Raw genomic sequence first — 27,486 nt, 5'->3', positions numbered from 1 at the left:
TATGTGGTCTTTTATTTGCCTATTAGGTAAAAAACCAGCTTGATCATTATGAATGAGATTGACTAAGCACTTTTTAAGTCGACTCGCCATTACATCTGCAAGGAGTTTTCAAACCTTTCTCAAAGTCCAAAAATGTGCAGTCATCTACTCAGCAGCTGGGCCCATAACCAAAGATGTTGGCTATTTGCAGATTAGTTGCGCTGTAGAGGGCATGCTGGGGAGACCACACATTCAAGAAACGCAAAAATAACTTTTGCTTGGTTTAATTACAAATAACAAAAACAAAAACTCCTTTTACACTAAATTACATTATATCAATAAGTGTGACCCATCCACCAGGGTACTGAGAGAGCAACATGCTGCTCTTTATATACCATACCCAACAGCTTAATTAACATAACTTAACAGCACCTGCTATACTGCTTCACAGCTGTAAAACTAAGTCATGTTATTTGCTCTGGCCCTTAAAGACATACACATCTTGTGAAACAATAATGAAACCTAAAATTTAAAGAAACCATTCAACAAGAACTCCTTTGGGGCCTCTTCTGTGGTGGCCTCCTGGCGTTACAGACCTCCTGGCGTTACAGACAAGTGTTTGGCCCAGCCCAGCCCACCACCGATCCGATGGACCTTCGCCTCCCTAACCTTATAGCCTCTAATAAAGAGAAGGTTCCTGGCTGGGTCCAGGAGTCTGCAAATTCCTCCTTGTTAGAGGGCCTGATGCCAAGAGCCTCATAGTGTGAACCACTGCTTAGAACCAGTTTATATTAAAAAGCTCTAATCCAATAGGTCTCTCCAGATGTTTCCATGGGTCTGGGGAGGTTGTCTCAATTGATTGTTGCTTCTCACATGCGAAGGGATCTTTTTAGCGCTTTTAGGGCTTCTGCCTCCCCTCAGCACTTGGCTCCAGCTCCCTCCCTCCCTCCCTCCCATCCATCTAGTCCTTGTCAAGGACACATCCTCTTAAGACCTTTGAGTATGGCAACGGGAACGAGCACCTTGCGACAAGATCACACCTGCAGGCCCTGCTCATCTTTCCAACCACAAGGTTAGGGAAATTGCAGTAGAGATTGCGTAAGTGCCTCTCGTGCAGTGAAACCACAAGCTGGTGCCTGCAACCCAGGCCAGGGAAGAGCTTGTGGGCTTCTCTGACTGTGGTTAGAAAAACCAGTGATGAGAAGACGCTGGTTTCTCTGATAGGAAATTGAGACCCCCTCTTTTGACTCTACTGAGCATTGCAGGGGGTAAGACTAGATGGCCCTTGGGTTCCCTCCCAACTCTACAGTTCCATGATCCTACGAGTGAAAAGCACGCTGTCATCTTGTCCCTACAAGTCCTTGATGCCCTGGAGACAAGGCAGTTGCAACAAGCCTATGGACTCTTGCACCATGCATAATATTAACCCAGCGGTGATGATTTATTAAATTTATATACCGCCCTTCATCCAAAGATTGCAGAGTTGTTTGCAGCATAAAAGCACAGAATGCATAGCATAATAACGAAACAAAAATACGTCAGCCAAAGGCCCAATTGAAGAGGAAATTTTTCACCTGGAGCCTAAAGACATATAATGATGGCTCCAGAAGACCACAAAGAAGGGCCTCAGATGACCATCACAGGGTCCGGGTCGGTTCCCATGGGGAGAGATGGTCCTTGAGGCATTTAAGGCTTTATAGGTCAAAACTGGCCCTTTGAGTTGGGCCCAGAAGCTAATTGGCAGCCAGTACAATTGGGTTGGGGTGATGGGCAGGGTGGGAGAGAGCCTGGCTCCAGGCCCCCTTTGGACACCAGGCATTGTTTGGCGGCTGCCTGGGGCTTGCGCCTGGAGAGCCCTGTGTCCTGGGAGGCTGGACCACAGCTCTTCTTCAGCTCTGCGCTGTGCTGCACTGATTGCTTTGCTGTGCTAATTCCCATTTCTGTGTTTAATTCTCTCTCTGAAAAAAAAAACAGAAATCGCCTGCCAAGAAGCTGAGCCATGCCATTAGCAAATCTCTTGGTTGTGTACCCAGTCGAGAGCCTCCTCACCCCGTGTACCCGGAGCAGCCAGAGAAGCCCCTTGACCTGGCCCACACAGGGTGAGTATCTCTTCCGTTCTGCGCCAGTGTCTCCTCTCGCTCTGCCTCCCTTTCTACACGTGGTGCCTGGGTTTATGAAAGGGCGGCCAAGAGAAACGCAGAGAGGAAGGATCTCTGCCCGAAAAGGCTATCTGTACAAGGAGCCTTGAGAGTCATTTTGTTGATCCTCTTGGAGTGGATTCTCACTGTCTGGTCCTCGTCATTGTGCTGTGGACGGAAAGGTGCTCAGCTCTGAGACTTCCTTCTATAGCTTCACAAGCGCTTGCAGAAGATTGGCTGACTGCAGCCTTCCCTGGTGTTCTGCCCTCCGGAACAGCCGTAGGATGCCCAGGATGACGGCAGTTGTGGTCCAGAGTGCCTGTAAGGGGGCAGTTTGGAGGAGGCTGTCCTGTCTCCAAAGGCAGAACTATGGCAGGTGTGTGTGTATGTATGTCTGTGCCTGTGTCTGTGTGTCTGTGTTCCAAATGGCTGGTTCTGCATTTGGCCTTGCTGGCATCCTTGAAGCAGCATGTGGGGAGGTAACACCAGCGTCCGGTGAGTCACTTTTTAAGCAGTTACTGGGTGAGCAGAACCGGGCAGGAATCCTAGAATTGTAGAGTCAGAAGGAACCCCTAGATTCATCTAGTCCTGCCCCTTGCAATGCAGGAATCTGTAATCCTGCTCTGGTCCGATTGCCCAGGACATTATGTTGTTGAATGTTATTGAACTTATGCGCTCACCAGATTTAATCCAGAAAGTGGCATCACAGGTGTTAAATCGGAAAAGGTCTGTGGGGGCCTCTTGCTGCAGGGGCAGTGATGGTCTGGAAGAGAAGTCACAGGTGACCTTGGTTTTCTCAGGCTGGGCTTGGTTGAGGAGACAGCTCTCTCGCACTTGTGTGGTATGATGTTCTGCAAAGTTTCTGCAAACAGATCGGAATGGATGCTGAATAAGCAGCCAACATTGTATGACCTCCCTGCAAACATTCTGCAAATTAATCAGGGTGAATGCTCAGGAAAGAGGTCGCAACCTCAATAGGTAAAGGTACCCCTGCCCGTACGGGCCAGTCGTGTCCGACTCTGGGGTTGTGCGCCCATCTCACTTAAGAGGCCGGGGGCCAGCGCTGTCCGGAGACACTTCCGGGTCACGTGGCCAGCGTGACGAAGCTGCTCTGGCGAGCCAGCACCAGCGCAGCACACGGAAACGCCGTTTACCTTCCCGCTAGTAAGCGGTCCCTATTTATCTACTTGCACCCAGGGGTGCTTTCGAACTGCTAGGTTGGCAGGCGCTGGGTCCGAACGGCGGGAGCGCACCCCGCCGCGGGGATTCAAACCGCCGACCTGACGATCGGCAAGTTCTAGGCGCTGAGGTTTTACCCACAGCGCCACCCGCGTCCCTCGCAACCTCAATACCCAACCTCAATACCCAATAATTTCATCTCCAGATATTGGGGAGGGGGTGCTACTATCCCCTTCTTCTCCTAGTTTTTTCAAGGCACCTCCATCTTTCTCCCATTCCCCCACCGGCCTCACTGCAGCTAGCAGAAGGCTGTGCCACCCTGGGCTGTGTTGGGGGAGTGTGTGACATCGCATGACACGTGCATGATGTCTTGGGGGCAACCTGGCAGCTGTGTGGACGGCAGCAGTCCCAGGGTGGAGAGTCGGAAGAGGCAGAATGTGTTTGTTGCATTTTACTACGCCTTGTTCTCTTCTGATGTTGGGCACAGTGTGCCATGGAAAGATTGCGTACAGATAAGCTGGTGATGGCATCTTGCTTTCTGTGTCTGTCTCTGCTGCCTCCCTGAGGCTCCCCCCACCCGCTTGCTGCTTGTCTTCAGAGTGGGAAGGAGTGTGGAACAGACAGCCTTTTGCCCAGGTCTCAGTGACTTCCTCTGAGCAGTTTCCCAGGAAGCCTGGAGCAGGCAGAGAGGTCAGGCTGTTGGGGTTTTGCATTGGATTGGAAGGGTGTTGGCAGGGGGAGGTATAGTTTTTTAATTGAGGTAGCCCCCCAAAGGTGTCTGCTTGTTGGAACAGCCCTTTCGAAAATCCAGTTAAGAGCTCCATGGTTTTCAGGGTAGGATCCTAAGAGACGAGGAGAAAGAGTGTTTGTTTCCTGTAGAATTCCCAGCTTGACACTTATTCCCGGGGGTGTCTTGGCATGCCTGTATCAAGAGCAACCTCCTTGGCTTCGGTTGTTTCCTAGGTCTGTTTTAAAGCACACGGCCAGAGTCCCTTTACCAGCCACATGGGCAGGGTATAAATAAATTATTATTATTATTATTATTATTATTATTATTATTATTATTATTATACCACCTTCCCATATTGGCAGGGGCGGCAGATAGGTGGATTTCCTGCAGCAAACATAAGCAATCTCTTGCTCCCTGGTGCCCGTCTGGTCCTTCCCCCCCACTGCCCCCCTCCGAATACATTTTGCCACTGCCCATGTGTCCCTGGCAACACAGAACTCCTACCAAAATCCTGCAAAAGCTCAGCCCTTGTATTCAAGCAACCTGCATGCTTTATAAATGAGCAGTTTTGTGTAAATCGAGCATTGAATTAGAGGATATATATATATATATATATATATATATATATATATATATATAGGCTGCAACCTTAACCTAAATGTTAGGATGTAGAAGTTAGCAAATGAACAGAAATTAGATTTGGTCTTTCCCGGTAATTCTGATTTGCTAATGGAACAGATGAATCTGTGCCAGCGAGACCACGTGGCAGTGTTAATCGCAGCCTTTCCCCTAAGTCGTTTCACTTTTGAAAATTTGGAAGGGCGGATTTGGAACGGTGGGGTTGCTGTTTGCTGCACCACCGCCTCTTGGGCAGGTTTAGCTGGTTTGTTTATTTATCGCCTTCCACACATGTCTCAATGTGCAAAATGCAATAAGGAAATAAAAACAGGAAACAAAAGCCGATGAATTTTGAAAGCAATGCAAAGTAGGCACCCTTGGCAGAAACCTATTCCTCCAGCTGGGGAAGCTTGTGGGAACACAAATGCCTTCAACTGGTTTTTGAAAGTGCAGGCCGTGTGCGCTTGTCATATTTCAATAAAAATGCTGTTCCCCAGAACAGGGACAGCCACACTAACAGCTCCGCTCAGAGTTACGGCAGAGCTGGCTTCTGATCTCCTTGGAAATTGCAAGAGAAGCTCTCCTGCAGACCACATCGACCTACTGGGTATGAACCAGTTTGAGGGTTCCTTTTCTTTTACAATTAAGCAGTATATACACTTTAGGAGAGGGACGCGGGTGGCTCTGTGGGTTAAACCACAGAGCCTAGGACTTGCCGATCAGAAGGTCGGTGGTTCGAATCCCCGCGACGGGGTGAGCTCCCGTTGCTCGGTCCCTGCTCCTGCCAACCTAGCAGTTTGAAAGCACAAAGTGCAAGTAGATAAATAGGTACCGCTCCGGCGGGAAGGTAAAGGGCGTTTCCGTGCACTGCTCTGGTTCGCCAGAAGCGGCTTAGTCATGCTGGCCACATGACCCGGAAGCTGTACGCCCGCTCCCTTGGCCAATAAAGCGAGATGAGCGCTGCAACCCCAGAGTCGGCCACGACTGGACCTAATGGTCAGGGGTCCCTTTACCTTTATTCATTGTATTGGGACGTGGGTTGCGCTGTGGTCTAAACCACAGAGCCTAGGACTTGCCGATCAGAAGGTCAGCGGTTTGAATCCCCGCGACGGGGTGAGCTCCCGTTGCTTATTCCCTGCTCCTGCCAACCTAACAGTTCGAAAGCACACCAGTGCAAGTAGATAAATAGGTACCGCTCTGGCAGGAGGGTAAACGGCGTTTCCGTGCACTGCTCTGGTTCGCCAGAAGCGGCTTAGTCATGTTGGCCACATGACCCAGAAGCTGTATGCTGGCTCCCTCGGCCAATAAAGCGAGATGAGCGCCGCAACCCCAGAGTCGGCCACGACTGGACCTAACGGTCAGGGGTCCCTTTACCTTTACTTACACTTTAGGAGATAATTATATAAGACAGTCTCTCACAGTCCTGCACTCTGTAGGGCCATATATAGTTCCAATACCAGCATCTTGAACTTAGCTCCATAGCAGAGTGGCACCTAGTGCAAATCCCGCAAAGCAAGGAGTGAGTGCTGGGAGCATTTTGCCCCCCGAAGCAAGCATTTTGCCCCAGCTGCAGCCACAAGGGGAGCCCCACATAGAGCGCATTACAGTAATCCATTCCTGAGGTTACCAAGGACCACCGTGAAACCTGTGTGTGTTTGCATGGAAGCAGATCTCGCTGAGTTTCATAGAATCATAGAATCATAGAATCATTTTTTAAAAAAATATTTATTACAGTTTTCAGAAAGTTTTCTAAAATAAAAAGAACAGAGGAAAAGTAAAAAGAAAAAATACATAAAAAATATACAATAACAAGTATAATTTCAGTCCCTTATGTTCATGAGCCTTACTTTCCCGACCTCCTCATACCTCCCCTTCCTGTATTCCAATCTCTAATTAGTTCAATTCAGCAAATCCTTCCCCTTATCTCTATTAACTTTTTTAATCTTCCTTTTCTTGATACCTAATCATTACAGCTAAAAACCCCTTAATTTCTAAATCCACATCGTTCTGTCATTCAATAATTTTACAATTTTTATTAAGGTAGTCCTTAAATTTCTTCCATTCTTCTTCCGCCGTCTCTTTTCCCTGGTCTCGGATTCTGCCAGTCATTTCTGCCAGTCCCATATAGTCTATTACTTTCATCTGCCATTCTTCAACGGTGGGTAGATCTTCTTGTTAAAATTCTGCGTCGGTCAGAGGGATGTGCCAGTCTTCCAGGCACCAGCTGAATTCCTTTCTGACCTCCCTCCTGCGACTCCCGGCAGGAGAACAGACGAGGTCCGTTCCAGCGATTTTTCCCAGGCTGTGAGAAAAACACACCACTGCTTCTCCTCCTCCCTGCTCCCCAGGGAGGGGAATCAGACTCAGACAGAAACGTATTTACATGTCTTTATTTCTGTCTCTCGCAGCCATACAGATAAAGATGTCTGCACTCTTCGAACAACAGAGAGAATCTCGCTCCACCTATGTACATCCTGTACAGATCATATAACACACACTGAGCTCACATCCGGTGCTCAATAAGGAGAATGGACTGCCCCTTTGTTTCCACGGCAACAGTCACAAACATCCTGTTTGGCTTTCCAGCCACAAGCAGCTGACTGAGCTGCTAGAGCCTTTGCTTGCTGCAGCATTGCTGCTTTATGGTAACACTTCTGTCTTCCAATACTTTGCGATGAGTATTCTTGCTGCTGTTGTGGCGTACATAAAGAATGTTCTGTCCTTCTTTGGCACCAATTGGCCGACCGTGCCCAGGAGAAAGGCCTCTGGTTTCTTCAGGAAGGTATATTTAAATACCTTTTTCATTTCAATATAGATCATCTCCCAGAAAGCCTTAATCCTTGGGCACGTCCACCAAAGGTGAAAGAATGTACCTTCAGTTTCTTTACATTTCCAACATTTATTATCAGACAAGTGGTAAATTTTTGCAAGCTTGACTGGGGTCATGTACCACCTATAAATCATTTTCATAATATTCTCTCTTAAGGCATTACATGCCGTAAATTTCATGCTGGTGGTCCACAACTGTTCCCAGTCAGCGAACATAATGTTATGACCTATATCTTGAGCCCACTTGACCATGGCTGATTTAACCGTTTCATCCGGAGTATTCCATTTCAACAGCAAGTTATACATTCTTGATAATATTTTAGCATTGGGTTCTAACAGTTCTGTCTCCAGTTTTGATTTTTCCACCTGAAAACCGATTTTCCTATCTAACTTATAAACCTCCATTATCTGATAGTAATGGAGCCAATCTCGCACTTTATCTTTCAGTTTCTCATAACTCTGCAATTTCCATTTATCCCCTTCTTGGTCCAGAATCTCCCCATATTTCGGCCATTTGGATTCCATATTGAGTTTTTTTACTGCCTTTGCCTCCAATGGAGACAGCCACCTTGGAGTTTTATTTTCCAGCAAATCTTTATACTTGACCCAAACATTATATAATGCTTTCCTAACAACATGGTTTTTAAAAGCTTTATGGACTTTCACCTTGTTATACCACAAATATGCGTGCCACCCAAAAGCGTTATTAAAACCTTCTAAATCCAAGATATCTGTATTCTCCAGAAGTAGCCATTCTTTCAACCAGCAGAAAGCTGCAGCTTCATAATATAATTTAAAGTCTGGCAGGGCAAATCCCCCCCCCCTTTCCTTTGCATCTGTTAGAATCTTAAATTTTATTCTGGGCTTTTTGCCCTGCCAGACAAATTTAGAAATATCTTTCTGCCACTTCTTGAAACATTCCATCTTATCAATTATTTGCAATGTTTGGAATAAAAATAACATTCTAGGCAATACATTCATCTTTATAGCTGCAATTCGCCCCAACAAGGAAAGCCTCAAATTTGACCAAATTTCCAAATCTTTTTTCACTTCTATCCAACATTTCTCATAGTTGTCCTTAAACAAATTTACATTTTTAGCTGTCATATTAATCCCCAAGTATTTAACTTTCTTAACCACAGTTAAACCTGTCTCATTCTGAAACCTCTCCCTTTCAATAGGTGTTAAGTTTTTCTCTAATACCTTAGTTTTAAACTTATTCAATTTAAATCCTGCTACTTGACCAAATTTTTGAATTAATTCTAAAACCCTTTTTGTGCTGGACTCTGGCTCTTGTAATGTAAGAACAAGGTCATCTGCAAATGCTCTCAATTTGTACTGTTTGGCTCCGACCGAATCATAGAATCCTAGAGTTGGAAGAGACCCCAAGGGCCATCGAGTCCAACCCCCTGCCAAGCAGGAAACACCATCAGAGCACTCCTGACATATGGTTGTCAAGCCTCTGCTTAAAGACCTCCAAAGAAGGAGACTCCACCACACTCCTTGGCAGCAAATTCCACTGTCAAACAGCTCTTACTGTCAGGAAGTTCTTCCTAATGTTTAGGTGGAATCTTCTTTCTTGTAGTTTGGAGCCATTGCTCCGTGTCCGCTTCTCTGGAGCAGCAGAAAACAACCTTTCTCCCTCCTCTATGTGACATCCTTTTATATATTTGAACATGGCTATCATATCACCCCTTAACCTCCTCTTCTCCAGGCTAAACATGCCCAGCTCCCTTAGCCGTTCCTCATAAGGCATCGTTTCCAGGCCTTGGACCATTTTGGTTGCCCTCCTCTGGACACGTTCCAGTTTGTCAATGTCCTTCTTGAACTGTGGTGCCCAGAACTGGACACAGTACTCCAGGTGAGGTCTGACCAGAGCAGAATACAGTGGCACTATTACTTCCCTTGATCTAGATGCTATGCTCCTATTGATGCAGCCCAGAATTGCATTGGCTTTTTTAGCTGCCGCATCACAATGTTGGCTCATGTCAAGTTTGTGGTCAACCAAGACTCCTAGATCCTTTTCACATGTACTGCTCTCAAGCCAGGTGTCACCCATCTTGTATTTGTGCCTCTCATTTTTTTTGCCCAAGTGCAATACTTTACATTTCTCCCTGTTAAAATTCATCTTGTTTGTTTTGTCCCAGTTCTCTAATCTGTCAAGGTCGTTTTGAAGTGTGATCCTGTCCTCTGGGGTGTTAGCCACCTCTCCCAGTTTGGTGTCATCTGCAAATTTGATCAGGATGCCCTTGAGTCCATCATCCAAGTCGTTGATAAAGATGTTGAATAAGACCGGGCCCAAGACAGAACCCTGTGGCACCCCACTAGTCACTCTTCTCCAGGATGAAGAGGAACCATTGATGAGCACCCTTTGGGTTCGGTCAGACAGCCAGTTACAAATCCACTGAGTGGTAGCATAGTCAAGTCCACATTTTACCAGCTTCTTTACAAGAATATCATGGGGCACCTTGTCAAATGCCTTGCTGAAATCAAGGTAGGCTACATCCACTGCGTTCCCTTCATCTACCAGTTTAATGGGCCTTGCTCCCAGGAAAGTCTGTAGAAATCTCTGCAGTCTCAGTGCGGCCCCCTTTGGGGCTGGCCCCAGGTGAGAGAGGTGTTTCTGGTGGGTGGCCACGGATGCATTTCAGAAGAAGGAAAATTGTTTTGCAATTAGAATTGCTACTCAAATTGCACCGTGTAATTTCTTCCCCTGGGTTGCTATTTACCATAAAGCTTCAAGCGTTAATTCTGGGAGGAAAAGAAAATTAAAAGGAGCGGGCAATTTTGACATTAAAGCAACACTCCAAATTGCGAGGACTCCCGAGTATGGAGCGGTAATTTGGGAAAGCAATTAGCACACAAACGTTTTCCTTCTGATGCCGCTTCTTGTTCTGGCTGGTGCGTATTAGGCCCCAAATGGACTTGTGTAATGATCGCAAAGCAAATCCAGCCGTGACAGACGGATGGCTGCAGGTAAGTGCTCCTCCTCTCTGCCTCGCCAGCCGGTTCCTGCCAGGAAGCAAAATGGCATCTCCTTCCACAGCACGGAGGGGAGGCAGGAAGTGGGCAGAGAGAAGCCGGCAAGGAGGGCTGGCGGCGAATCAGACACGGGAGTCTGTAGAGCTGGTCCCTGCCTTGTCGGGCTCCACAGGCACACAGAGGGAGCACACCAGTAGCCGAGGTGGCTGCAGAATTATTGATTCTTTCCACCCCACCTTTCTGTCCATAAGGCACCAAAGCCAGTAGATAAATTCCCACCACCACACAGCCAGTGAAACAGACCAGATGCAGGACATCTTGCAGGATAAAGCTAAAGAAAAATGCAGTGCTGCAGCCACTGGCTCGCCGCTTTTTAAAAGCATTAATGCCAACGCTGACCTTTTGTTTCCCGTCCTCCTAAGAGAAAGCTCAGCGTGAAGCTTCATGTTTGTTCTAGAGTTTGCATGCTTTAAAAAAAATCTCTAATGAGATCCCGTGTAGACTTTATGGTGTAATTGCAGAGCCTTACAGAGTCTTGTTTAAATTAGTCGTGGGAGTCTTTTACTCCATATGACAGAGTGAGTGTCAGAGATGTTTATCTTCTGGTACCCTTAAAAAAAAGGAAAAAGCAGGAGAAACCCTGAACTGTATTTGGGTCAGGAAAAACAGCTCACCCTTTTCATTTCCTTCCGACTCTTTCCCTCTTGCTGTCGCTGTTTGTTTGTAGGTTTCGCCACTCTCTCCCTTTTGGATAAGATGCAGGCAAGATAAGGGAATAACCAGAACAGCTTTCCTAGATCAGGCCAATGATCCATCTGGCTTCATGGCCTTTTTGGTTGTGGCCCCCAGATAGAGGTAGCTGCTGCCCCTTGTTCCTCCCTAGCGCTGGCTTTGACTCAATGGGCATCACTTTCTAAAATGATATTTCTGCCCCAGCTCAGAGTGTGGTGTTGATCATGCCAAGGTTGCCACAGTTCGGGATTTCCTCGTTCTTCCATCCTTGTTCTATTAAGACTCTTGTCCACAAAGATGGACAAAAGAATGGACAAGAGAAATTGATGGATTACTCAGAATTGGCAAAACTGACACACAAACTACATGACAAGGATAACTCTGATTTTAAAGATGAATGGGAACCCTTCACAAAGTATTTAAAGAAACAACAAAATGAACTGGACTCCTTGGCAGGTTTTGAATAGACTTTCGCAAACTTTTTATTGATAATATTTAGATAGATAAATTAAGGATCTGTACAGTTTTGTAACATGCAGAAAATAACATATATTGATAAACTAGAGAGAGGAGCTGGGGGAAGTCTGGGGGGGAGAGAGGGGAAAAATAGGGGGGGATTTTAAGGATGATAACACATAAAGTTGCAGTTACAACTAAACAGCAATATAAACCCGTCAACTGGGAAAGCCAAATATAGGCACCTGATAGCAAAAGCCTTGCTGGGGCAAAATGGCTTTTAATGGCTCATCTGTAGTGGCACCTGCCCTGTGGAACTCCCTCCCACCAGATGTCAAAAAGAAAAACAACTACCAGACTTATAGAAGACATCTGAAGGCAGCCCTGTTTAGGGAAGCTTTTAATGTTTGATGCATTGTTGTTGTTGTTTAGTCGTTTAGTCATGTCTGACTCTCCGTGACACCATGGACCAGAGCAGGCCAGGCCCTCCTGTCTTCCACTGCCTCCCGCAGTTTGGTCAAACTCATGCTGGTAGCTTCAAGAACACTGTCCCACCATTCCATCCTCTGTCGTCCCCTTCTCCTTGTGCCCTCCATCTTTCCCATCATCAGGGTCTTTTCCAGGGAGTCTTCTCTTCTCATGAGGTGGCCAAAGTCTTGGAGCCTCAGCTTCAGGATCTGTCCTTCCAGTGAGCACTCAGGGCTGATTTCCTTCAGAATGGAGAGGTTTGATCTTCTTGCAGTCCATGGGACTCTCAAGAGTCTCCTTCAGCACCAGAATTCAAAAACATCCATTTTTCGGCGATCAGCCTTCTTTATGGTCCAGCTCTCACTTCCATACATGGATCCCTTCATGGATTCCTTCATGGATCACTGCCTTGTCGTGGCGAAGGGGCTTGAATAACTCAGAGAAGCTATGAGCTATGCCATGCAGGGCCACCCAAGATGGACAGGTCATAGTGGAGAGTTTTGGCCAAACATGATCCACCTGGAAGAGGAACCAGCAAGCCACTCCAGTATCCCTGCCGAGAAAACTCCACATGGACAAAGACAACAGGCATATAAAAGTTTGATGCATTACTGTATTTTAATATTTTGTTGGAAGCCGCCCAGAGTGGCTGGGGAAGCCCAGCCAGATGGGCGGGGTATAAAAAATATTATTATTATTATTATTATTATTATTATTATTATTATTATTAGGAGCTGTGGGGAGAGGGGGGCATGTCTATTCCTCCTCCACAATGAGGCGCACCCTCTGAGAAGCCTCTCTCTTGCCCACCCTGCTCAAATGTTCTGTCACCCTGGCTAACGTCCAAAGAACGAAGAAGAGGCTGCTGGATCAGGCAGTGGACCCTCCAGTCCGGCATTCTGTTCTCACAGTCGCCAACCAGGTGCCCCCACAGGGAAACCCATAGGCGGGATCTGGGCACAAGATTCCTCTCCCCTCCTGGGGTTTCCAGCAACCAGGATTCAGAAGCCTGGCTGTCTCTGACTGTGGATGCAGGGCAGAGCCATCATGGCTCGTGTCCACCAGGAACCTTATTCTCCTCCATGAATTTGTGTAATCCTCGTCTGAAGCTGTCTTGATTGGTGCAGAACCCATGCGGAGCCTCCCCTTCGTGAAATTGCCCCCTTCATTTCAGAGTCACCCTGTAATGTAGCCCTGAAGGATAGCTCAGCCGGTAGAGCACGAGATTCTGAATCTTGGAATCTCTCCTGAGTCATGGATTCGAGTCCCAAGTTGGGTGAAAGATCTCTGCATTGCAGGGGTTGGACTAGATGGCCCCTGCGTGGCCCCTTCCAAGTCCCTGTCTGGCTGTGATACATTGAGGCAGCCTTCCCCAACCTGCCGCCCTTCAACCTGCCCCAAACGGGTTGACTTTTGGGGAGGCTGTGGAATCTGCCTGGCTTTTGTGCCTGCAAACAGGAGCCTCCTTAGCTCTAGGACCTGAGATTTGGGGGGCCTTTTTTGTTCATCTGTGGAGCTGGCAAGCCTGAAGCTGGGCTCTGCCCACAGGCCAGGCTAGGCTACCTTTCTGCCCTGCCCAGTGCAAATGTTGGCCCCTCTGAACACCCTGTCTTGACTCGCTTCGGCCTCTCCATCCTAGGACCAGCCCAGTCACGATTCTTGCAGGACCAGCTTGCGTTTTGAGTTTGCTTTTCAAAATTGGGGTGAGCATGTCTCCCCAGGGGATGCTGTCTTTGCGTGTGACTGTCCTCCCTCCACCCCGGCACCTGCTGGCTCTCCCTGCTCCCTTCCCCTTCCTTCCTTCCTTCCTTCCTTCCTTCCTTCCTTCCTTCCTTCCTTCCTTCCTTCCTTCCTTCTCCTCCTCCTCCAGGCCCCAAGGGTGCGTTTCTTTCAAGAAGCTTCTCTGCTGTCAAGGAAATCTGGCTTTTGAAAACGAAGGGGGTTTTTTGCTGGCATTGCAGTTATCTGCTGTGCCCTTTTTTCAGAAAGGGGAAACTCCTGTATTGCCTGGCGAAGATTCTGGTTGTGACGGGGATGGGGGAGTCAGCAAAATAATAACAATAATAATAAAATAACCCAGAACCCAGTGGCAGCTCAGTAGCAGCAGTGTAACCGTGTGCCTTATGAATTCTTCAGCGGAAGAAGGAGCTGTCCGGGCTCTGAGATGCTTGAAAGGGGAGATGCAGGGAGGCAAGGCGAGGGCTTAAAATAGATGCTGCCTCTGGCTGGAGCCAGGTAGCGGGGAGGGAGGAGGTCCTGGTGCCTCTCTCACCTTGAGCAGCTGGAGGTGCAGGTGAGTTTACACCTGCCTCTCCGGGAGGCCTTCCTGGGGGGGGGTACCTGCTCTTCCCCAAGAGAAAGAGAGAGCGCCAGCGGCTGGCAGGCAGGAGATCCTCACGTGACACGTCTGTTTCCTTAGAGACAACGGAGGAGGAGGAGGAGGAGGAAGAGGAGGAGGGCTGGGCCACGGCTGCTGCCCTCCTTGGATGCCTCTTTGGCAAAGGAAGGCAGAGGCACTTGCTCTCCAGCAGGGAAGGTTTGCTGTCTTTGCTTCTTTCTCTCTCTCTCTCTCTCTCTCTCTTTCTCTCTCTCTCTCTCTCTCTGCTTTAGGGCTTTTGCATGCACTTGTTTAGGGCGCCGCAGGGAGCCCTTTCCCGCGGCCAGCCGAGTGAACTTCTCAGAACCCGGCGGATGAAAAGAAACAACCTTTTCCAGCAGTTCTTTGTGGTTCTTTGTTACGGGGTGGGAGGGGGTTGCAGGTGGAAAGGAGGAGGCAGCTTTCTGGCGCTCCATCGCCTGGTGCCTTGGAAGGAGGCTCCTTCGACAGCAGGGCAAGGGGCAGCTGCTTCCTGAGCTGCTGTCGTCCTCAAGACCTCCTTGAGATGCTTCGAGAGCAAAGGTCCTTTGCGAAGCGGCCTCTTTAGCAGGAAGGGTTCGGGGTGCCGGGCGGGAGGAGAGACATCTGAAACTGCGGCCGTGCAAGTTCAGGGGCTGACAGAAAGAACTCCCGGAGCCTGAGGGTGGCTAGATTTATCTTAACGTTTGCCATTGATCTCAGAAGGACTGCTCTAGCGATGACATCTAAACAGTCCTCTGTGGTTCCTGATGCCTTTTTCTGTACCAGACCCCATCATGCATGAAAGCTCTTCTTCTCTCTCCACCCCTGAACTATGTTTTTCCCCCTCCCCAGAAAAAAATGTGAGCATTTTATAAAGCTGACTGAGAAGTTCAGCACAATCACTTTTGTGATTTGTCCCCACAAAACACTTCATCACAGTTTCTTCCTATCTATTCAAAGGGTCTTTGCTGCACGATACCAAATGTAAGAATTCACTGATCAATGTATCTCTGTACTGGCTCACTGGGAAAACTTCAGAAATTCATCTAGACAGGTGAGCTCAGCTGCTCAGCAGCCCCTCTGCCTGAGGGATAATCCCTGGCATCCTGATACCTGAGTGCCAGACAGGTAGCCATTCCAGAAATAAGGTTTGATTAACTTGGCTGGGAAACAGGGAAATGTAAATGTCTCTTTTGTGACACTTGATGGGTGTTTGGTGGAGGGCAAGGGGAACCATGGGGCAGGGTCCAGGATGCTCAGATTCCTGCCACCAGACCTCCCCTTTCATGATGTAACCGTGATGTAGTTGGGGTGTAACATGGGGATGAGCAACTAATAAAAGTTTGGGTTCTCTCTTGTTTGGGGCTTCCATCTTGTTCCACCTGGTGGCAGGTGGGAGTCCTGTCCCGACAGTCTTCAATCAAGACCAAGCCTCCTGGCTGCTCTTTTGCCCTGGTATTCCTGGCTGGTGTCCTTGCTTTTTGTCCAAGGGAGCCCTCAGATTTCTCTGTTAACAGTTGTACACAGGTTGTACATTGACAATTAAAGTATTATTATTATTATTATTATTATTATTATTAATTTCAAGCTTTGCTGGGTGACAGCTTGAGGCAGCTGCAGACAAGCAGGTTTCTGGTTGCCTCAGAATGTTCTGAGCCTTGTGTGTTTGGTGGAAGAAGGGTGCTCTTATGCTGCTCAGGTTCTGCTTGCGAACTTCCCATGGGTGCATCTGGTTGGCCTCTGTGAGAACAGAGTGCTGGACTAGGTGGGTCTTTGGCCTAATCCAGCAGCCTCTTCTGATGTCCTTGCTCCAGTCCCAGAAGGGCAAGTGAGCACCTGCATCTGGCTACTCACTCTGCAAACAGCTGTACTTCCGTCTCTCCCTTGCACAAGGTAGCGACTGGCCTGTGACCCTTTGACAGGAACTGGACTGAACAGGAGGAAGTTGCTGAGTTGCCTAATAGAGGGAGCAGAAAGAGGCTTGGTCTGCTGACGGCAGGGATTTTGTTGTTGTATTTTGGTAGCATGCAGCTGGACACAAAATGTGGAAGTGGGAGAAAAATTGTGCAGCTGGGAAGCTGAAAATGTGCAGCTGGTAATGTGCAGGACAGGACTTGGCATGTGTGTTTGTTGAGCACCTGAATGGCTGGCAATGCCAGGGACAGCTTGCACACAAATTATAGCAAGGTAGAAGGCGCTCGGTTGTATTCTCGTCATTTCACAGTTGGCTTTTATTTGTTTGTGAGCTGCCTCCAAGCTGCTGAAATGAAAGGCAGTTGTAACAGATACCGTATTTTTCGCTCCATAAGACGCACCTAGTTTTTGGAAGAGGAAAACAAGAAAGAAAATATTCTGAATCCCAGAAGCCAGGACAGCGAGAGGGATCGCTACGCACTGATCCCTCTTGCTGTTCTGGCTTCTGGGATAGCTGCGCAGCCTGCATTCGCTCCATAAGACGCACACACACATTTCCCCTTACTTTTTAGGAGGGAAAAAGTGAGTCTTATAGAGCGAAAAATACAGTAGATTGATGAAGATGTCGCCCCAGTGTGTGGCATCTGTGGAAAAGGCGAGCGCCATACAAAGGATCAGTAGGAAAGGAATTGAAAATTGGACTGCCAACATCATCCTGCTGTTATACCCGTCTATGATGCAGCCACACTTCGAGTGCTGTGTTCAGTTGGGTCAGCTCACCTCCGAAAGGAGATTGTAGAGTTGGAAAAGGTTCGGAAAAGGGACACTGAGATGATCCAGGGGAGACAGCAGCTCGCCTGTCAGGAAAAGTTGCAGTGCCTGGGGCTTCTTGGGTGAGAGAAAAGGGGAGTCAGAGGCAACGTGATTGAAGTTTATAACATCGTGAAGAATTTTATAATTGAAGAAGAATGGACTACTTTAAAAAAATATTATAGTCAAATGAAATCGCAGGCAGGATTCGAGGCAGAAGCGGAGGAAGCAAAATGGTAAAATGTTGGTAAACAGAGGAACTTTTTCCTGACATATAAAGACATAATGCAATAGAAAAGATTTGAGTACAAACACTGCGGAGGTGGGAGTGGGAAGTCAATTTATGAAACAATGCAATTATTTGAGATGAGGATCATTGTGAAAATGTTTGGAAAATCTAAAAATTATACCACAGAAAAGGAAGTGGGGGCAGAGTCTCCAACCAGCTAGTGACCCCGAAGAGTCCGTGGTTGGTTTTCCTCCAGCCCTGCACCATCTCTTGGTCCTCGGCCATAACCCACCATAAAACCTTTCTGTTTCAGCCCTTCCCGGCCCCTCGCAAACATGAATGATGCCATGGTGACCCACATGTCCTTCGGAGCCCCAACTCCAACAAAAAGGTAGGGATGCGCACTCTGTGAGGGGTGGGAGATGGGGGGCCCCTCTGTGGGTGCTGCAGAGAGAAGGAGCAGAGATGGCAGCTCCTGCTCTGAGTGTTCTGGATATTGCTAAAACCAGGTTTGATTGCTGGTGGTGTCTCTGCTGCTTGAGGTTTTCCCCCACAGTGCATTTGATCCATTTCTCTGCACCTGGAGGAGGCACTGGGGTTCCCTGTCAGCTGGGACCAGCCCTTCTCTCTCTCTCTCCCCACCCAACCCACCACGCTTCAGGTCTGAATTCCTCCCCCCAACCCCATGACCTGCCGTGCAGAACCTGAAACAAGTTCATTTCCCAAATGTCAGGAGGCAACTGAGGAGAATAAAACCACAACTGACGGCTGGAGAGATCTGATTTGGCGTTTCCCATTGACTCTCTCCTTTCTTAGGCAAAGATGAATTTGAGTCTTCTTTTTAAGTTTCTTTCGCTTGTTTTTTAATCATCAGTATGGTTTTGTCTCCTGCATGTAAAGGCTTCGTTTGTTTTGATCTTGTCCCTTAAGTGAATTTAATGTACAGTCATACCTCGGGTTGAAGTCGCTTTGGGATGAGTATTTTCGGGTTGTGTCCCGCGGCGACCCAGAAGTAACTGAATGCATTACTTCCGGGTTTCGCCGCTCGCGCATGCGCAGACGCTCAAAATGACATCATGTGCAGAAGCGGTGAATCGCGACACGCGCAGATGCAGGTTGCGTTCGCTTCAGGATGCGAACGGGGCTCCAGAATGGAACCCGTTCGCATCCAGAGGTACCACTGTGGAAGGATTATCCTGACCGGGATGAGTGGTGCTTGACTCTTACCTGGCCCAGGGAGCTACCTTAGACTAAGCAGGGACCATTCTCCCATTGGGTTTGATCTGTCTTTGAACACTTCTTAAGGGCACAGTGGAAAGGAAAAGAAAGAGGGGAACCTACTGACCAGGCAACGTTCTCGTGTGGGCATTATCTGGAGCTCCAGGAAGGCGCTGGCTCTGGGAGTAGCATCTCCATCTTCCGCTGCTCCAGCTTCTCATCACTGCCTGGGAGGAAGCGGCAGAGTCAGGAAGAGAAGGCGCAGGAGCAGCTACAATTGGGCAACATCAGAGAGGGCACAACCCTGGCAGGACCAAGCCAGAACTGGCCCTAAGCTAAGGCACCAAAGCGTTTGGCGCTCTCGGAGGGCTCGCACGTGGCTGAAGAACATCAGGAAAGCCTGACTTCTCTCTCCTCCTCTGGTTTCCAGCAACTGCTATTCAGAAGTGTTAACGGAAAAATCCGAGGGCTCCCTTGGACAAAAACAAAGACACCAACCAGGATTACTTGGAGCAAAAGAGCAGCCTGTAGGCTTGGCCTTTATTGAACTGTTGCAACAGGGTGCTCCCCTCACTTGCAGGAGAGAGGAAGGACCCAGAAAAATGGTGTGCAAGGCCTTATGAAGACTTTTGAAATTGCCACCCTGTAGATCAAGACCACCCCCAGAAACATCATACAAACATCACAGAAGGGGTGTAACCTAAGACCACCCCTCAGATACATACATCACAGAAAAGGAGGGGTTGAGGGAGGAGTTGTGGTGGCAACCTGAGTGTCCTGTCACCTGGCTGGTTCCCCCTTTCCCCCTCCCCATGAGTACTTTCCAGGTGACAGAGGGGAGTTTGCAGTTTCCTGCCCCCAGAGGGAAGAGCTGATTATTGTCCTTTGTTCCAGTCTGTGCTGAATCCACTCCCATATGCAAGTTCTTTGTGATCTTGATGGTCTTCTCTCTAGGACCATCAGGGTTGGCATAGCAACTGGGCAGGGCTCCTGTGGATGTGCTGGTATGCTCAAGGGATTATGGCTGCCCTGTATCAAACCTTCCCCATTTTGTAGTCCTTCCTTCATGGAGTAAAATAAAAGTGGAACAGTGCAAATCTGATGTACGGTTGATTTTCTATGAATTTATAACAGAAGCGTAGTGTGCTGGTCCCAGGGGGAGGTTACAGTGGGGCGAGCTCCAGGACCTGAGTCGAGGGTCGGCAGACAGTCCTCCACGGGCGAAGCGGGGTCCACAGCGAGGAGCCGGGCAAGGACAGGAACTCTGGGGGAACCGGACTGGGTGCTGGCCGAAACAGCTCTTCAACGACGTTGCTCCCGCAACCTGGGAATGGGCTGACTGGCCTTTATCTGTTCTGAGGCCAGGGGCGGTCCCGGCCCCCAGGAGACCCGCCTCTCCTGGCCTTAAGGCGAGCACTCCTCCTGGGAGAAACCAGTTCCCTTCGCCTCTCTGCCCTGAGCCTCTGCAGTTCAGGAGAGGCTGAAGGGTTACTGGACCCAGGGGGAGACTCATCTGTAGGCACTGAGTCCTCAACCACCTCCGGAGCCAGAGTGGATTCACCTGGTGCCTGCTCCTGAGGATCCAGCACAGGTGCAGGTGCTTCAGAATCCAGGCCCTGCCCCAGCTCAGCCGGCCCTGGAGGCGGGGACTCCTGTGCAGGCTGGGATTCCTCCGGTTCAGCCTCTGAATCGGATTCCCAGGCCATCACACGTAGCGTATGTAGTGTGTGAGTGTGAGTGTGTGTGAAGTTTGTACAAACTGAATGATTGGGGGGGGGGTTTCCTGCTACAGTTGCATCGCTGCCAAACCTAGCCATTATGTCTAGTAGCCATGAGGAACCATTGCCCTCCATGAATTTGTCCCATCCTCTTTCAAAGCCACCCAGTTGGGTCAGAGGAAGCGAGAGGCACTTGTCCCTGCCAGAGCAGCCCTTGCTGAGCAGCTATGCCTTCAGCAGTCCTCCACCGACTTACCCTGCCTGTGCCATGTTCTCACATCAGTTTTGCAGTTTTCACCTCCAGGGTTGAGGAACGAGAATGTTCTGCAAGAAGCGCACGCTTGAACATTCAAGCAGAATCCGAGCTCTCTGTTTCCTGCTGTCTCTTTCAGGATTCAGGTGGAGGAACATGTTGGTGGAGCAAGTTTCTTCTCGTTCTTCCTCTCTCCCGCTTGTTCTTCTGCAGCTGCCCCCTTCCCATGTATCACAGGCTGCTTTTCTGACGTTTCCAGACAACAGGGTCCGGATTCTCCTTGCCTCTGCCCAATTGCACATTTTATTAGAAGCCTTGAAACTCCGATGCCCACATGCCTTTCTCTTTTGATCTAGGCCAGAGGGAGGCCTGCTTGAGATATGCCACCTTGTGAGCAACGCAGAGCCTCCTTCCACAGACGCAACCTGAGTTGGGGTGGAGCTGGAGCTGGAGCCCACACCTCGTAAACGGGTGTCTAGCCAGACCATAACACATCCAGCAGCTCGCTTTGTGTTTGCTCTGCCCGTAAAGTGATGTCACGGCGAGTGTTACAAGCCCTGGTTACGACCGTGTTGCCCCAGAATGGGGGGGGGGGCGCAAAGACAGGTCGTGGCCTTTTGTACTCCGACACCGGAAAGCCAGTAGCAGAGCCTCGGGCATCCCTGAACTCCTGCATTTCTCACGAGTTCTGGTCTTAAGAGAAAGGGAGAAACCATTTGGGCAAGGAGACTTAAAACAGTCTTGAAAACCTATAATCAGGATAAAAAGTGGGTTTCCAGGTGGAAAAATCAAAGTTAGAGACAGAATTGTTAGAACCCAATGCTAAGATACTATCAAAAATGTATAATTTGCTGCTGAAATGGAACACTGAGGAAGAAACCGTAAAATCAGCTATGATAAAATGGGCACAAGATATAGGATATAACATTATGTTTGCTGACTGGGAGAAGTTGTGGACCACCGGGATTAAATTTACGGCATGTAATGCCCTAAGAGAGAACATTATGAAAATGATGTACAGGTGGTACATGACCCCAGTCAAGCTTGCAAAAATATATCACTTGCCCCATAATAAATGTTGGAAATGTAAAGAAACAGAAGGTACATTATTCCACCTTTGGTGGACGTGCCCAAGGATTAAGGCTTTCTGGGAGACGATATGTTGTTGTTGTTTAGTCGTTTAGTCGTGTCCGACTCTTCGTGACCCCATGGACCAGAGAACGCCAGGCACTCCTGTCCTCCACTGCCCCCCGCAGCTTGGTCAGACTCATGCTGGTAACCTCGAAAACACTATCCAACCATCTCGTCCTCTGTCGCCCCCTTCTCCTTGTGCCCTCCATCTTTCCCAACATCAGGGTCTTCTCCAGGGAGTCTTCTCTTCTCATGAGGTGGCCAAAGTACTGGAGCCTCAGCTTCACAATCTGTCCTTCCAGTGAGCACTCAGGGCTGATTTCCTTCAGAATGGCGAGGTTTGATCTTCTTGCAGTCCATGGGACTCTCAAGAGTCTCCTCCAGCACCATAATTCAAAAGCATCAATTCTTCGGCGATCAGCCTTCTTTATGGTCCAGCTCTCACTTCCATACATCACTACTGGGAAAACCATAGCTTTAACTATACGGACCTTTGTTGGCAAGGTGATGTCTCTACTTCTCAAGATGCTGTCTAGGCCTGTCATTGCCCTTCTCCCAAGAAGCAGGCGTCTTTTAATTTCGTGGCTGCTGTCACCATCTGCAGTGATCATGGAGCCCAAGAAAGTAAAATCTCTCACTGCCTCCATTTCTTCCCCTTCTATTTGCCAGGAGGTGATGGGGCCAGTAGCCATGATCTTCGTTTTTTTGATGTTGAGCTTCAGACCATATTTTGCACTCTCCTCTTTCACCCTCAATAAAAGGTTCTTTAATTCCTCCTCACTTTCTGCCATCAAGGTTGTGTCATCTGCATATCTGAGGTTGTTGATATTTCTTCCGGCAATCTTAATTCCGGCTAGGGATTCATCCAGCCCAGCCTTTCGCATGATGAATTCTGCATATAAGTTAAATAAGCAGGGAGACAAAATGCAGCCTTGTCGTACTCCTTTCCCAATTTGGAACCAGTCAGTTGTTCCATATCCAGTTCTAACTGTAGCTTCTTGTCCCACATAGAGATTTCTCAGGAGACAGATGAGGTGATCAGGCACTCCCATTTCTTTAAGAACTTGCCATAGTTTGCCATGGTCGACACAGTCAAAGGCTTTTGCATAGTCAATGAAGCAGAAGTAAATGTCTTTCTGGAACTCTCTAGCTTTCTCCATAATCCAGCACATGTTTGCAATTTGGTCTCTGGTTCCTCTGCCTCTTCTAAATCCAGCTTGCACTTCTGGGAGTTCTCGGTCCACATACTGCTTGAGCCTTCCTTGTAGAATTTTAAGCATAACCTTGCTAGCGTGAGAAATTAGTGCAATTGTGCGATAGTTGGAGCATTCTTTGGCACTGCCCTTCTTTGGGATTGGGATGTAGACTGATCTTCTCCAATCTTCTGGCCACTGCTGAGTTTTCCAAACTTGCTGGCATATTGAGTGTAGCACCTTAACAGCATCATCTTTTAAAATTTTAAATAGTTCAGCTGGAATACCATCACTTCCACTGGCCTTGTTATTTGCAGTGCTTTCTAAGGCCCATTTGACTTCACTCTCCAGGATGTCTGGCTCAAGGTCAGCAACCACACTACCTGGGGTATATGAGACATCCGTTTCTTTCTGGTATAATTCCTCTGTGTATTCTTGCCACCTCTTCTTGATGTCTTCTGCTTCTGTTAGGTCCTTTCCACTTTTGTCCTTTATTATGGAAATCTTTGTACGAAATGTTCCTTTCATATCTCCAATTTTCTTGAACAGATCTCTGGTTCTTCCCATTCTATTGCTTTCCTCTATTTCTTTGCATTGCTTGTTTAAGAAGGTCTTCTTGTCTCTCCTTGCTATTCTTTGGAAATCTGCATTCAATTTCCTGTATGTTTCACGATCTCCCTTGCATTTTGCTTGCCTTCTCTCCCCCGCTATTTGTAAGGCCTCATTGGACAGCCACTTTGCTTTCTTGCATTTCCTTTTCATTGGGATGGTTTTCGTTGCTGCCTCCTGTATAATGTTACGAGCCTCCATCCATAGTTCTTCAGGCACTCTGTCCACCAAATCTAAATCCTTAAACCTGTTCCTCACTTCCACTGTGTATTCATAAGGGATTTGACTTAGATTGTATCTTACCGGCCCAGTGGTTTTTCCTACTTTCTTCAGTTTAAGCTTGAATTTTGCTATAAGAAGCTGATGATCTGAGCCACAGTCAGCTCCAGGTCTTGTTTTTGCTGACTGTATAGAGCTTCTCCATCTTTGGCTGCAGAGAATATAATCAATCCGATTTCGATGCTGCCCATCTGGTGATGTCCATGTGTAGAGTCGTCTCTTGTGTTATTGGAAAAGCGTGTTTGTGATGACCAGCTTGTTCTCTTGACAGAACTCTATTAGCCTTTGCCCTGCTTCGTTTTGATCTCCAAGGCCAAACTTGCCAGTTGTTCCTTTTATCTCTTGACTCCCTACTTTAGCATTCCAATCCCCTATAATGAGAAGAACATCCTTCTTTGGTGTCACTTCTATAAGGTGTTGTAAGTCTTCATAGAATTGGTCAATTTCAGTTTCTTCAGCACCAGTAGTTGGTGCATAAACTTGGATTACTGTGATGTTAAAAGGTCTGCCTTGGATTCGTATCGAGATTATTCTATCATTTTTGAGATTGCATCCCAGTACAGCTTTTGCCACTCTTTTGTTGACTATGAGGGCCACTCCATTTCTTTTACGGGTTTCTTGCCCACAGTAGTAGATATGATGGTCATCCGAACTGAATTCACCCATTCCCGTCCATTTTAGTTCACTGATGCCCAGGATGTCAATATTTATTCTTGCCATCTCATTTTTGACCACCTCCAACTTACCCATGTTCATGGTTCTTACATTCCAGGTTCCTATGCAATATTTTTCTTTACAGCATTGGACTTTCCTTTCGCTTCCAGGCATATCCGCAACTGAGCGTCCTTTCGGCTTTGGCCCAGCCGCTTCATCAGCTCTGGATCTACTTGTACTTGCCCTCCGCTCTTCCCCAGTAGCATGTTGGACGCCTTCCGACCTGAGGGGCTCATCTTCCAGCGTCATAACTTTTATATGCCTGTTGTCTTTGTCCATGGAGTTTTCTTGGCAGGGATACTGGAGTGGCTTGCCGGTTCCTCCTCCAGGTGGATCACGTTTGGTCAAAACTCTCCACTATGACCTGTTCATCTTGGGTGGCCCTGCATGGCATAGCTCATAGCTTCTCTGAGTTATTCAAGCCCCTTCGCCACGGCAAGGCAGTGATCCATGAAGGGGGGGAGACAATATATAATGAACTAAAAAAGGTACTTAAGTACACTTTCCCCAAGAAACCAGAGGCCTTTCTCCTGGGCATAGTCGGCCAATTGGTGTTAAAGAAGGATAGAATTTTTTTTATGTATGCAACAGCAGCAGCAAGAATACTCATCGCAAAGCATTGGAAGACACAAGACCTACCCACTCTGGAAGAATGGCAGATGCAAGTAATAGAATATATGGAGATGGCGGAAATGACTGGCAGAATCCGAGACCAGGGAGAAGAGTTGGTGGAAGAAGATTTAAAATTTATTTACAGAAATGTTGTAAAATTTTTGAAAGTTAATGGCATTGAAATGAACTGAAGGGGTTCTAGCAACGAGATTAAAAATAAGATTGGATGGATAATTAGACAAATAAATTGGATATGAATTTGCTGAATTAATTTGCAACAGGGATACAAAAGAGGGAGATGTGAGGAAGTCAAGAAAATAAGTGAATCAAAGATGAGAAGCAAAAAGAGGGATTTTTGTGTTCTTTCTCTTTTTTCTTAAAATGTGTTTTTTCTTTTCTTTTTTGAAACTATTTTTTCTTTATTTTTTATGTATTTTATAATTTTGTATTTTTGTGTATTTGTTCTTGTTTTTTCTTATGTTTGTTGTCTTTTCTAAAACTTAATAAAATATTTATTAAAAAAAATAAGTCTTGAAAAATGTAACACATGAAGATCAGACAGGATTTCTACCCACAAGGCAACTGAGGGATAGTGTGAGGAACAGTGTTGAATATCACTGAATATTTTGAAAAGCGTGGTGATAAACAGATAGCCGTGGGTTTCTTTAGATGCTGAAAAAGCCTTAGAACTGCCTGTCTTAGAATCTGAGCCACGAGTTCTAGTCTTATGAAAGAGGGAGAAACACTCTTTCCATTTTCTCAATGCCGTTCACAATTTTACTTACCTCTGCCTTGCCCCCCCCCCTTACTCGCCTTTTCTCTCTCCCCAAGAGCTCGAAAAAGTGTAATTTTTCCTCATGGGGCAGATGCTTCATTTCGCTTGGTCATTTTGGTTTTCCCTTTCTGAACCTTTAATTCAAGCCTCTTCGTTTGGGGGGCCACCGACTTTTGGGATCTTGTGCCTCTGCCACCCTGAAGTTCATCAGAGGGGGGCTGCAGAGGGGGAAGAGTCATTGGCTTGCACTGTTTTTGTCCTTGCTTTTATTATGTATTTTGTATTTTTATGCTATGAATTGCCCTGAGATTTGCAGATGGAGTGTGGTATACAAATAATAATAATAATAATAATAATAATAATAATAATAATAATACAGTGGTCACCTTGCCCACAAATGTCCGTATAGTTAAAGCCATGGTTTTCCCAGTAGTGATGTAGGGAAGTAAGAGCTGGACCATAAAGAAGGCTGATCGCTGAAGAATTGATGCTTTTGAATTCTGGTGCTGGAGGAGACTCTTGAGAGTCCCACAGACTGCAAGAAGATCAAACCTCTCCATTCTTAAGGAAATCAACCCTGAGTGCTCACTGGAAGGACAGATCCTGAAGCTGAGGCTCCAAGACTTTGGCCACCTCATGAGAAGAGAAGACTCCCTGGAGAAGACCCTGATGCTGGGAAAGATGGAGGGCACAAGGAGAAGGGGACGACAGAGGACAAGATGGTTGGATAGTGTCTTCGAAGCTACCAGCATGAGTTTGACCAAACTGCGGGAGGCAGTGGAAGACAGGAGGGCCTGGCGTGCTCTGGTCCTGGGGGTCACGAAGAGTCGGACACAACTAAACGACTAAACAACAACAACCTCGGTTCAAGTACTTAATTCGTTCTAGAGATCCGTTCTTAACCTGAAACTGTTCTTAACCTGAAGCACCACTTTAGCTAATGGGTCTGTGATTTCTGTTCTCATCCTGAAGCAAAGTTCTTAACCCAAGGTACTATTTCTGGGTTAGCGGAGTCTGTAACCTGAAGCGTATGTAACCCAAGGTACCACTGTAATAATAATAATAATCAGGGTGAAACATGTCAGCACACAACCACTAAGTTAAAACCCAGCCTGCTACTAAAAAAAAGGTTCCCTGGACAAGTGAAAAGTTCTCCATCTGTTGCTGAAAAGGCATCAAAGTTTGGCGTCTGGGTGGGGAAGATGAAGAGCCACATGCCCCCTCCGCAAACATTCACCCAGCTCAGCAGCAGCCTTGCTCCCTCTGGGGGATCCTTCCTCCTCCTCCTCCTCCTCCTCCTCCTCCTCCTCTTTTGTCTTGCTCAAGATGGGCCATTGCCTCATGGAAGTCCCCATGAATCTCATGGGGAGAGGAGCCTCCTTGTTTATGACTTTTCACTGCCGCTAAGCCCAGCTTTATGGCGAGGCCATAAAACACTGCAAGCGGCGATTGAAGTCAGCTTGGAGGTGTAATGCCTTTAAAACATGATGCGGGGTCAGAGGTGAGCCTTGTAAATAGTCTCATGCCATAAAAGTAATTGGGGAAAGGGAGGCCGCTCCAAATCGGAGAACAGTCTTTGTGC

The 27,486-nt window shown here is 47.5% G+C and overlaps 1 protein-coding gene and 1 long non-coding RNA gene across 7 annotated transcripts in view; one reads left to right on the top strand and one right to left on the bottom strand.

Annotated features, from left to right (window-relative positions):
- LOC307212024 overlaps positions 1-27,486 on the bottom strand; it is a 448,212-nt gene that overhangs the window by 188,250 nt on the left and 232,476 nt on the right. Inside the window, exon 3 of the long non-coding RNA XR_013836737.1 lies at positions 19,075-19,570. This is a non-coding gene — a long non-coding RNA (uncharacterized lncRNA). The remainder of the gene's footprint in view (positions 1-19,074; positions 19,571-27,486) is intronic.
- Positions 1-27,486, top strand: part of DTNB (dystrobrevin beta) — a 108,191-nt gene that overhangs the window by 45,429 nt on the left and 35,276 nt on the right. For all 6 annotated transcript variants that reach the window (XM_079968690.1, XM_079968694.1, XM_079968693.1 and 3 more), the window contains exons 9-10: positions 1,954-2,078; positions 17,716-17,793. In XM_079968690.1, the coding sequence (XP_079824816.1) occupies positions 1,954-2,078; positions 17,716-17,793 (203 nt within the window). The remainder of the gene's footprint in view (positions 1-1,953; positions 2,079-17,715; positions 17,794-27,486) is intronic.

The sequence above is a fragment of the Podarcis cretensis genome, assembly GCF_951804945.1.
Source record: "Podarcis cretensis genome assembly, chromosome: 3".
In the NCBI taxonomy this organism is placed as follows: domain Eukaryota; kingdom Metazoa; phylum Chordata; class Lepidosauria; order Squamata; family Lacertidae; genus Podarcis; species Podarcis cretensis.
Note: the sequence above shows the minus strand (reverse complement) of the source record. Positions and strands in the feature narration are given on the sequence as shown.